This window comes from Cibotium barometz, chromosome 9 (assembly GCF_041138505.1).
Source record: "Cibotium barometz isolate CiBa-2024 chromosome 9, ASM4113850v1, whole genome shotgun sequence".
In the NCBI taxonomy this organism is placed as follows: Eukaryota; Viridiplantae; Streptophyta; class Polypodiopsida; order Cyatheales; family Cibotiaceae; genus Cibotium; species Cibotium barometz.
The window spans coordinates 53,481,160-53,494,019 of NC_141054.1; the positions used below are offsets into that span (position 1 = coordinate 53,481,160).

At 44.5% G+C, this 12,860-nt stretch overlaps 1 protein-coding gene across 1 annotated transcript in view; it reads right to left on the reverse strand.

The window, feature by feature from the left end:
• Window positions 1-909: 909 nt before the first annotated feature.
• Window positions 910-12,860, reverse strand: part of LOC147635705 (putative glutathione S-transferase DHAR1, cytosolic) — a 12,802-nt gene continuing 851 nt past the window's right edge. Inside the window, exons 2-6 of the mRNA XM_086803102.1 lie at window positions 2,941-3,031; window positions 2,713-2,856; window positions 1,799-1,916; window positions 1,297-1,437; window positions 910-1,180 (exon numbers count right to left, since the gene is read on the reverse strand). Of these exons, the coding sequence (XP_086659228.1) occupies window positions 1,097-1,180; window positions 1,297-1,437; window positions 1,799-1,916; window positions 2,713-2,856; window positions 2,941-3,031 (578 nt within the window). The 3' untranslated portion in view covers window positions 910-1,096. The remainder of the gene's footprint in view (window positions 1,181-1,296; window positions 1,438-1,798; window positions 1,917-2,712; window positions 2,857-2,940; window positions 3,032-12,860) is intronic.

Genomic DNA, 12,860 nt, shown 5'->3' on the forward strand with positions numbered 1-12,860 from the left:
TAAAAGCCATTAAGAGTCTTGTCTATAGAATGGGTGGTGATGTCGTACCTACTTTCGGACTTGTTGAAGAACCTTCTCAAAACACGAACAACAAAACTGATATCTAGCCTAGTTACATGTTAAGAAATATGGTTCCATTAAGCACAAAGAAAAGCTAAAGAGAGTGAATAAGAAGCCAAGCAAGAGAAGAGTTTAGCATCAAGCCACATAAGCAAAAAAAATCATCACATTGGGTGTACCCCCTCATATAAAAAGAAACCATTTCAAACCATGAACATATCAATATCTCCAATTTCTGTGTCCAAGCGTTATCTTGGAGTCTAATTAACTTAAGTACAATCTAATTAGCACTCACTCATCCTCATGAGTTCACTTAGGTATCACCCATCTTAGATTAATCATATTAATTGTGTTACCATTAGAATAAGATTAGTTTATCGTTGGGTAGATGTCTTATCTTTAGGAGAGCTTTATCCCATTGCCAACATAACATCAAAGCTAGAGTGAGGCTCTCCATTAGCTTTCTTTTTTATCTTCATTAGCAAGTGTTATAAGTGATTGTTATTCATGCCATTTAGGGTTAGGTTGTGGTGCTCTTATCCTCTCATTTAGTCTCTCCATTAGGTTAAGTTATTTGGCTCTTTTCACATTCAAGGAGAGGGGGCCTTGAGTCCCAATCAATCAAGAGGAGCAGCTTATGAGCTGAACAACAAGCTCTTACGAAGAGCATCAAGTCCACATCCAGCTCGTAACACTTGTTTGAACTTCCACCTAGATATCCTATGCATGGGTTACATATTTCCCATGTAGTTGAGATTTGATCCAGCATACAAGTCATTTGCAAACATTTATTCTTCAAACTCAAAAGAAACAAACCTCAAAGGTCTGCAACTAATGATCATTGGCAAATTAACTACCAAACTTGCCTTGTTAACACTGATTAATATTATCTTTGCAGAGTTTACATAGTTTTTTCTCTCAGTGGTTGAAATCCGGTCCCAATATGGCTAGCTAGTCCTACCTGGCTAATGCCATGATCTAAGTATCACAATTAAAGCTTAGCAGAAAAAGGTACTCTGATCTGAGCCTCCACTCTTCAGGACACATGTTTCTGCCAACCAGCAACAACATGCTCCTCAGCTGGCTTGGTTTTTGCAAAGGACTCTCGAGCATGAAGAGCCTGCCAAACAGTACAAATCCCACCATCACCAGTATAAGGAATGCCTACAGGAGCCGTGGGATCCCTAATAAAGGTGAACCCTAGAAGCATTACTAGCAAAGGAAACAGGTAGTCACCTCGATATAGCTTTTCAAGTACGTTAGATTGTTGGGAAGTGACCACTTCTTATAATGGCCCAATGCCACCTGCATATGGAATAACTTGGGTGCTAGGCTCAAATCAGAAGCTGAAATTTGATCACCGTTAATAAAAGGCCCCTGCAAGGGAGGGCTACAAATCAGCTTACAAATGCACGTCTCCAAAAGATTCTATGGTCCATTACATATAATGAACTTGCTGTTCAGTGCCCCTTTTCAAGCCTTGTTTACCAGACTAGAACCTTTATTCAAGACTTTGGTTAGGGGTGGTACTTCATATGGTCCACCAAGCCTCGTCAAAGGCATCTGCTGTGAAGCCACCCTTGAATAGATGTCCTTCAGATGACTCATCAAATCACCATCACACTCCACATGCATTTCAGTCACAACACCTCACACGAATACCACAACTCATGGCTCAAGATTATCCCTCTTTAAGGCAAAGAGGCATAAAAATTTACGAAAAACTGAAAGCACTCACATTGTCCTTCAAGTGGTCATTCAAGGCTGTCAGTTCAGCAACCAACGCTTCTTCCGATCCATCACTGGGATCTTTGCTCTTGAGAAACTTGACAAAGCTAGGAAAAATCTTTGAACCCCTGCAGAATAAAACTACCTTCTTGAATCAAAATCTGTGGCAAAAAGTTTGAAGTACTTTGTTTAAAAAGTATAATGACAGTGTGACTTTCGTTAACTTCATCATAAGAGTCCATTCACAAGAAGCAATGTCTGCCACCTGCTGAAATCAAGCTTGAATGGCACCCTGCCAGTCTAAAACCGTCCTAAAATTGGAACCAACAATATAAGATACAACTGGACCCTAAAAGATGAACATCTAAGAACCAACAGACCCAATAAAAACCTAATGACAGCAGGTGCTATGTGAATATGTAGGGAGAGGCGGAAAGGTGAAAAGGGATGATCTTAAGGATCCAAAACAAAAACAGCCATTTTTTAGGGACTTCATACCATCCAAGGACAAGCACATTGCCAGATCAACAACATTCTGCAAATACAAAAAACAAAACAAAAAAGTCCTGCAGGCACCATCATGAGACGTACACCATGAAAGATGGGGCCAGGGACAATCAAACCTGCAACCACAACCAGCGCCCTAACCAGCTGGCCCACACACCAATTGTGATGTGACCAATCAAAAATTATTCATTCAAGGATCATACCCATCCACCAATTGAGGATACCCGCAGAACAACAGAAAATGGTGGTTAGTCCAACAGTGGCAACCATTTACCCCTTGCATGTCAGGTATACACAATAACCCAGTTGAGCATTTACAAATTTTGTAAGCATTCAAGAACAGACTCAGCACCAAAACAATCAGCAGCACATACAGAATCAGCTTCTTTAACGTAGATAGACAATTTACATCCTTACACGGATGCTTTCTCCTGTGGTGTCTGGAGCGAGGGCTCTGGGAACTTTTCTTCAATGATTTGAGTGATCACATCAGAATCCGGGACCCACTTTCCTTCATGCTTGATGACAGGTACTTTTCCTTCAGGGTTGATTTCCAAAAACCTGACCCAATAGACATGATGAAATTTCAACCAACCAGAGTATCAATGCTACTCAACCAAAAATAGAGTGTCAAGAAATGGGTACCAGTCCGGCTTGCTGGTAAGATCGACATATTTGGCATTGTAAGGGATACCTTTCTCTTCCAGAGTCAAAAGGACCCTGTGAGAAAATGGACCTGCGTAAACATGGAAAATAGTGATTATGGACTCAAATCAAGACGATAATTAACATAGAACTAGACAGGTTACGAACAACAGTTAGCTATGACAGTTTGATGTATCTAGGTCTGCAACAGTAGCATTTACAGAGTAGAGTTCATAGAGGAGAACACTTGTGCCTATGTGTTGGGGTTTTCCACAGAGAAAGAACAGTGTGGCAGGATAACACATACAATACACACAAGAGTCCTAAACTACTGCTTTGTGTTACATGCAAGAAAGATGTATTACAACTGAAATTCAAGTACAAGATGTGGCTTACAATGAAGGCGTCAACTCACAGCCCTGTGACCTACTGTTCACTCCTGGCTAGCACTTCGCCTACAAAGAAACGCTCTGTGAAGTACAACGCTGAGGAAAGTAGACGAATATGACGATTTGGCTACCCGCGTATATATATGCACCAATGCTCCTAGTCAGCCACTTGTAAAGCTGTCGGCCAACTATAGCCGACTACCACATCATCATTGCCACGTCACCTGTGCTATCCGACTTTGCCTGTGGGCTGCTATCTGATGTCTTGCTCCACCTTGCATACTCATAAGTGTGTCACATTCTCCCCTACTTGCATTTTAGTTGTCCTCAGCTACATAGTGTCCATGAAAAGTGCCCTTCCATAAAAGGAAAAGATCCAAGCAAAGCTCGTCGAAGATACCCAAGATCTTAATCACAGCGAGACCACTCGCTGTCCACTGCAAAGGCTCACATTCCGTCCTTGTCAACACGAAAACTTACAAAGAAACCTCTGGATGACCAACTTCCACACTGCAAACCACGAGAAGAGCACTCTAGAGAATGGCTGAGCAAAACTCCACTATCCAAACTCCAACCACGAATTCATCGGCTCAAATGAAGCACAAGAATTGATTGCACCGTCTCCAATGCACCCCGTCTGTCCAACTGTCCACACTGCAAACCTCTGAGTATCCTCCCGTAGCCCATGAGAAGAACACTAGAGAATGGCTAAGCAAAACTCCGCTATCCAAACTCCAACCACTAATTCAGCTCAAATGGAGCACAAGAACTGCTTGCATCGTCTCCCATGCACCCTAAAGGAAGAAAGCGGAACCAGGAACCATACTCCTCAGAAAAGTTGCACCAAATCTATATTCATCAGTACTGCTCAACACTTGTATGTCTAAACCACCCATGTCCCGTGGAACATACTCCAAGTAATACATCCGTTGCCCCCCCAGAGTGGCCAACCAAGGGAGAAGAGCACCCCTTTCCACCTTTTTCTCAGTTTTCTTGATTATCGCTCCCCTCTATGGAGGGGAGCCAACATAGTTGTTTTGTTTGGTAACTAATAAAAGGATCTTTCTCGGAAAAAAAAAAAGTAATACATCCGTTGATACACCGTAGTCAAACCTCGGTCTCCAAGAAATCTGTGTACGATAAAGATACACCAACTAGCCTATCCTCCCATGCAAAGACAAATCTGATGACATATCCTCCTATGGTGCCTTCATGCTATCAGACACTGAAGATACTCCACCCAATGTAAACGACAGGTGAGAAGAGTCCTTCTGAACGACCCCAAAAACTGAAGCAACCGCCACTGAAGCCAAAGATTTTCCACTGAGTGTAAACGGCAACTGTGAAAACTCTCCCTCAAAGACCTGGCGCAAAGCTTCCTCTGTTCGTACATGCTTGATGCAATGAAGCACCCTAGGTGTGTGCTCAATTTGCGAAATGAAAAAAGTTGGCGAGCACACAAGCATCTCCTTCACACTCTTCCTCCGGTTTTGAAGAAGCCTTCTCCTCAGATTGCTCCTCTTGTTCTGAAGAAACCTCCTCCTCGGACTGCTCCTCCAAGGTCTCCGAACAATCCTTCGCAATGTGCTCGGTGGAGTCACAATAAAAGCATTGTTCAGTAGCCATCTTGGCACGACACTCTTCATGTAACTATTTGGCCCTCCTAGCTCTATTCACATGATGGACCCTATGCCCAGACACTGGACAACTAGATGAAGGCATGGAAACAGGGACCATGAAGTTTTGCACATGGAAAAGCACAAACTTGTTGGAGAATGCACGGGCAGAAGCATAAGCTGAACAAGAGAGAGAGTAGAGAGATCTTGTGGACAAGATCACCTTTATAATAGCAATAGACTTTACAATGGCAATAGCCAGCAACAAGAAATGACAACGTGCAAGGAAATGGATGATGAAGTGCATGATGGGAGGCCTTTTATAGTGCAGTGTGGGAACTAGCTGATTACTCGTAGAGCTGGCCGACAGCTTTACGACTCCTAAAATAGGAGTAAATGAATAAAACACCCAAAAAATGGGTAGAGCCCATAAATACACAATACACTGAGATGCAACACCCCCTCTGCAGCTCATAGTGTGCAAGAGGTTGAAGAAGATAAGTTGATGAAGATGCAACCATGACCCTCCAACACCATGAATACTAGAATCACCTCAAAAAGAGAAAACCCGCCAACATATTTCCTCGAAACAAAATGCCACCACAAACAACAAAGAACTTTGCTTGGCTACGAATTTCCACACAAGTGCGCAATGAACTCCAAGAATACATGATGAGCTGCTGAACACACCGCGCCCAAAATCCCCAACAGTGGACGGAAAACACATCACGTCCCAAAAGCCTCGAAGAACAATGAAGTCGGAACAGATCCAGTTCATAATCTAGTCGGAACAGATCCAGTTCATAATCTCTGCTACTCAGAAGATAACCATCTCCTGCCAAATGTCTAATGCTTGGAACTCCGAATCACGGTTCCCATGCACCAATAAGTGGAGCTGCAATCAACCCCCTCTCCCGCCCACAAGCCTCCTTTGGCTGGAAGCACATGGGGGAATTGCATGTATACTAGAGAAGTACACCATCTGGGTCCTCCTGAGCCGGAAGTGCCCTAGGAGCCCTAGAAGTGGTACTAGAAGAATCTGTATCATTGTCGTGTGTCGTGTCTTTGCCCTTTTTTTGAGATGAAGACTTGCCCTTGGTCTTGTCCTTCTTCTTGGACAAACAATCCTTGGACAAATGTCCTCTTTTCCCAGCGACTCCGACCTTTCTTTTGAACTGAAGTAAGTGCTTGATTAGAACTATTAAGAGACACCTTTATCTTACCTTGAGAAACGAGGACAAACTCTTCCTCTAAGAGTAGGGAGCTAAGATCATCAAAATCCAACTGAGTGGATGTGACCTGGCACCTCAAAGATCGAGAAATCACATCATAGAAGCTTGGTGAGGATAAGTGCATCCAACTGAGTAGAGGACAAAGCACCAACCATTGCCAGTAAACTGGTCAGGGATATCCTTGGCCTTCAAGAGGAACGACTGCATAGAACTATCTGTAGGGAATAACAAACCATAGAGTTGCCCTTCTTGCAAGGTAACTACCCTCATCGACGAATCTCGAATAAAGAGATCCTTCAATTTAGACCATACCTAATGAGCACTGGTGAGAGTTTGCACAGTCAATGAGACTTCCTCTGTGATAGTCCGCACAAACATTGAATGCGCCTTCGAATCCCAATTTTCCTAGTCTTGTAATTCTACAAGGAATTCATCCTCTTGATCCTGAGCCCACCGCCTAGAGTTTTGAGGACGCTTGGGCTTCTTCTCACTGCCTTGAACAATATCCCACAAACCCTTATGGATGAACCAAATCCACATTTGCATCTTCCAATGGATATAGTTGGGTCTGTTCAACTTGTCATCCTTGTTCGTACAGGGGGGAGCCATATCCACAGCAACAAAGAAAACAAATCTCAACTCTCCAAGACTCCTCTCAAGTGCTTTCCAACGAAGCGAGGCTCAAGAACCAATGAGACCCCTCTCAAATCTGAGAGAGAAAGAGACTGGACAGCAGCAAAACAATCCTAGAACCAATGGGAACCTCCTACCAGAAGGGTAGGGACTCGTGGAGGAAGAAGATGATGTAGAGCCACTTGTCCGGCAACACCACATGCAAGAAACTCACCACAAACAGATGCTGAAGCAGAAAACGTAGCCCAAACACTTCACAACCTGCCTCTGTAGAGCAAAACGCAGCCTTGAGGGCTGGCCGACAGCAACCAGATGGTGGCTAGACCAGAAAACACAGCAAGGTACAGAAACGCAGCCATTGTAGGAGACTGATCTACAGCCGGAGAAGCTATGAAAGCAAAACGCACAGCAAAGTAGAAGACGGTGAGCAATTTGCAGAAGGATGGAGCAGCCTGACCCTAAGCGAGTGATACCATGTTGGAAAATGCATAGATGGAAGCATAAACTGAACAAGAGAGAGAGTAGAGAGAGCTTGTGGACAAGATCACCTTTTATAATAGCAATAGGCTTTACAATGACAATAGCCAGCAAGAGATGTTGAACAATGTGCAAGGGAATGGATAATGAAGTGTGCAATGGGAGGCCTCCTTTTATAGTGTAGTGTGGGAGCTGGCCGACAGTTCGACGACTCCTAAAATAGGAGTAAATGAATAAAATACCCAAAAAATGAGTAGTGCCCATAAATACACAATACACTAAGATGCACTAATTCCAACACAGCTTTGGTCAAATTGAGTTGATCACGAGCCAAGTGTAGGCATATGCTCACTTATGGTAGTGCTATGTGTGAACAGGGCTTAACCAAGGGCACTTTTTCCCATGTGGTTTTTCCCCTTGGACATCAAGTGTGAAAGGACACTCTAACATATAATATTTTGTACTTCTATATTATATGGATGTGGCACACATGCAAGGGTTGACTTGCATTTTGTGGATACCACACTTTTGGCTCTCTCTCTCTCTCTCTCTCTCTCTCTCATTTTTGTGTGTGAGCTTCTCTACCCTGCACCTAACCCTAATGTGCAGGTTTGTGTGTGTGAGTGTGTGAGTCCAACACCCAACATTTGGTATCAGAGCAGGAGCTGGGAGCTGGCCCTGGAAATCTGCAGCTGGAAGAAATCCTGCGAAATTCCGTCGACAGGCTACGAATTTCCGTCGCCTGCGTTTTTCCATCCGTCGGATTCCGTCACTGCTCCACCGTCCGGCCGCCAGAAACCGGCGGCACTAGTGGGGAGCCCACCACCTCCGCCCAGCCTCCCGGGCGGCACCTCCTCTGCAGCCGGCGACCAAGCACCAGCGCCGCCCAGCTCCGTCACGCTTCCGGACACCCTCGCCATCAGCGCTCCATCCGGTTGCCCAGAGGCACGTCGGCGTTCTGCTCCCGTCCGGCCTTCGTCGCCCACCGCCGACCTGCTCGCCGTTCCGTTCCGGCCGACAGCGTCCGGCGTCGCCTCTCCGCCCCGTTGAGCCCGCCGTCGACGTTCCGTTCCGGCCGTTCGTTCGCTCCCGCCAGCGATTACAGCACCGTGCCCGCTTCCGCTTTCGACCTGAGCGCCCGTTACCTGCACCCTCTGACCTGAGCGCTCGTTACCTGCAGCTCCTCGACACTTTGCACGCCTTGTCACCTGTGTGCACCCGTCTGCAGCTCTGCACGCCTCCGCCAGCTGCCACGTGCATACACCAGCCTGCAGCTCCGTGTGTTCTCCAGCTGCAACGACTTGGCCAACAACGTTCATTCTCCAACTGCAACGACTTGGCTAGCCTGCTGGCTCCCTCTAAGCCTGCTGCCCTTGCAGGAAGGTATTTCTCTGTACACATTTTGGGTCAAATACAAATACAAGATTTTGCAGCCATTCCAGTGCAGGTCATATGCAGATTTAGTAGACACTTCTGTGCAAGTCAAATTCACACGAAAATTGCAGGTGCAATTTGGGGGATTTCTCAATTTCAGGACAAATTGATAAAATTGGGCATGTTGCTTTGACTGCAATTTGGGGGTTTTTGAAATTGAGGTCAAAATCAGCAAATTGAACCTCTCATTTGCAGAAATTTGGGGGTTTTCAAAATTGAGGTCAAAATCAACAAATTGAACCTCTTTCATTTGCAAAAATTTGGGGCTTCTGTGAAAATTGGCCAATTAGATGCACATTGAAGCGATTGGAGTGCATAAAAATTGGGGATTTTCAGATTGGAGCATGTAATTGGGCATTACAGCTGCGATTTGTCGCGTATGTATACACATTGTGTGTAATTGGACAATTTGGTGCAGGTTTACACTTGCTTTGGTTTGCACGCATACATTTGCACAGGACATTTGGTTGCCTGGCAGTGCACATTGGTGCTTGGTTTGCTTGCAAATATATTTTGTTGACATGGCACAAAATGCTACAGATGTATTTGGTGTGCTCACCCAGGAGGACAAGCTGGATGGATCTAACTACTCCCTCTGGAGTTTCATGATCCGTAATTTGCTGGTAGCCAAAGGGCTTTGGGGCATCGTGTGTGGTGATGACACACGCCCACTTACCATACAGCCAACCACGCCTCAAAGGGGAGGTGCTCAAAGAGCTCCTGATGTAGATCCTGCTCCCACACAAGAGCAGAAGAGATGGGACTCTAGAGATGCACAGGCCATGTCATTGATAGCCCTTTCAGTGAAAAGGACTATTATTCCGCACATTCGTTCATGCAAGACATCGAAGCTTGCATGGGACACATGGGAAGCAATGTATCAGGTACGCAACGAGGCAAGAGTTGCCTACTTGAAGAGGCAATTGGATCTTCTTTCTATGGATAAGGGTGACTCTATGGCAGATCATCTCACGAAAGTGAAAGATTTGCAGGAACAATTGCTCAACATTGATGAGGTTATCCCAGACAGACAGATGGTAACCAACACTCTTCATTCTTTACCGCCTTCCTACTTGGGCTTTCACACACCTCTCAACCTTTCAATGAGAGGAGGTGGTGATCCCGTCACTTTTGAAGAGCTCGTGGGTTTACTCTTGCAGGAAGAGCAAACAAGAGCAAACATATCGAGCAACCGTGGTGGAGAAAAGGCATTTACAGCCAAGGATAAGGGTAAAGCAAAGAGCTTTAGGCATGGGGGACAACAGTCTAGCAAGGCTGGTCATGGACAGCCCTCTTCTAGTGGTGAAAAGTATGACAAAGGGGATGCAAACAAGCCCAAAAAGAAGGGCAAATGTCACTACTGCCATAAGCCTCGACACTACATCAGTGAATGTAGGAAGCGGATTGCAAAAGAGAAAAGGAAAGAAGCAGGCAATGCAATAGCAGACTCTTCTGATGACAAAGCACAGAGATCAACTAATGTAATCCAGGAAGAGTACACTTTTTTGGTCACATGCACTAGTGACACACCAAGTGCTTCAGACACTGATATGTCTTGCATTGCATCTGAATCAAAGACCCAACTACAAGAGAAGAAGGATAGAAGTGGGGACAAACCTCCACTCTTTCGAAATAAGTTATCCCACAAGCAACTTGAAGAATATGTCAAGGAAGGAAAATGTTTCCAATGTGGAAAGATGTAGCATGTGCCGAGCTAGGACCGTGTAAAACAACGAAGCATTCTTTAAACCTAAGTTTAGTGAGTCTTTTGTGATCCTTTAAAACAACATACATGAGTATTTGGTTTATTTCTTCTTCTAGAGAACTAAATACAAGCTGAACTGTGTCCACAAGAATGAGCGGACAAACTGACCGACTGACCGCTAATTGCAAGGACAAAGCGATCAAACGCTAGGCGAAACTGTGCATAAGTTGTAGGCGACTATGAGGCTATCTTCGAAGAGAACACACCGGCCCGAGACTGAGGGTTGGTGTGCTGAATATTCTTGAAGAGGCTGAGCTTCTTTTGCCTCGGGCTGAAAGCACAAGAGTGGCTATGAATATGCAAAGGCTGGAGCCTAAGCACACATGCTTGACTGAAGAACTTAATAACTTCTAATTTTATTTGATGATTTTTGGGACTAACTGTGGCTTGCCTTTTTATATGGATCCAGGGTGTTGGTCGACAGCTGTCGACTTGCTGAGAAAGCCCACGTCCTGATTTAACTAGCATTTAATGCTTTGTTTGTTGTGTGGCTCATCGGGTTGCTAGCCGACTGCTATATACATACATACATACATGCATGCATGCATGTATGTATGTATGTATGTACACCTAGATGAATCCAAGAACATGCCCAAATTCACCTTATAAGAATGTGCAATTTATAATCTCATGGTAGTCATCCACAAGATAATAAACCATCAACTCCATCATGCATAGTATGAACCGGATACTATGACCTCCCCACTAACGTCATCAGTGCCCAATAGTGGGTGTAGAACTTGGTATCAATATATGCTCCCACACACACACATAAGAGCATACATTTATCCAAAGGTTTGTGTACTGAGTTTCTATCACTGCTCCGGAGATACAAGACAGACTCAACCATAATAAAGCCTAGCACTAAGGATCATAACAAATAGAAAGAATTATTCCAACAAAAAGGTAGTTGATAGGGCATATGCACCACTAAAGATAGAAAGAATTAACACAATATCAATTGGCTGCAACTTGGACGAAAACTTCACAATGTGAAATTTGCATGTCCGCTAATACAGCATAAAGATATACCTAGATAAAGACTCTAGGCTATACTACTCCTGGCCAACTGCAAGCCCAGGTCCATAGGCGGCTGCCGCCTATGGCCTAAAGGAAGGGTAGGGGGTATTAGCTACCCCTTGCAAGGCTTGCCCATTCTTTGGGACTACCTTGGAGCTGGCCCCTACTACATGAAGTGCAACTAAATGCTTTCACTGCAATCTACTCCTATGGCTGACATCTACATGCAACTATATGATGAACACCTATTGAATTCTCCACGCTGGGTTAAGAGGATTGACATGACACTAACCTCTACTGACCTACGTAGCTCATGCCTAACATGTCCCGGACAGGGGTTCACAAAGGGGTCACAGCATACGACAAAATATCCTAAAAGGTACTACTTCTGTATACGATTCTTGCCCTGTTGATGAGCCAATTTGTCACGGTGTACCACAGTGCATGGATGCATGTGACGATAGAAGGAACACATGGCTCGACAAGGCAAAGCAACAAGCCAAGACGCCTCAAACCAATGCATTACCAAAGGAACTTCAACATCAGGATGATACTCCACCAAAGAAACGGCAACTTTTCAAGGCTTGGGACAAAGTGGCTTACTATGTTTATTCATTTTGATAGTGGTGCTACTCACCACTATATCCATCCCCGAGTGGTTGAAGCTATGAACCTCCTTGGAGTTGCTATTTCTACAAGTGCCGCTTTCGAAGGAATGTCAGCATAAGTGACCCCTATTTTGGGAAAGCTTCACTTACAGATTAGGGTTTATGTGGATCATGAGAACTTTGTTTGTCACATGCATCCCGCACTTGGACGCCACGTAGACATATATGTATAAGAAGGTGCAGGACCTAGGGTGGAAAATTGGTCCCATGTGAGCCCAGCCCAAGACGAGTCAGCCAGGGTTCCACTCCATTCGTCCGAGGTCAAGGTGGATTTCATAGTCGGACGATCAGTGCCACCAAATAGCCCAGATGACTATTGATGAACACTTAGGTGGCATAGTCACATGGGATGGAGGACAAGGACGAGATCGGGGATGGGGATGGGGAACTGCAAAAGGCAAGGAATGGGGACAAGGAGACATGGACAGCATATGGAATATGCAATTTATTAAAGTATCCTTCATAGACTACAAAGCACACTAAATAAAAGAACATTTATGATTTTACGCTTTGAACTTTGAAGGCATCACTTTAAAGTTTAAAGTTTTGAGTTATTTAGTAAATATGCATTGCACATTGCAAACACTGAAAATGCCGTACAAGCGCTAATAAGTACGCAAACCAATATATAAGCATGAAATGATGATCACTATCAAACATACTTCATCTTGGTCATAGTCCCTCCT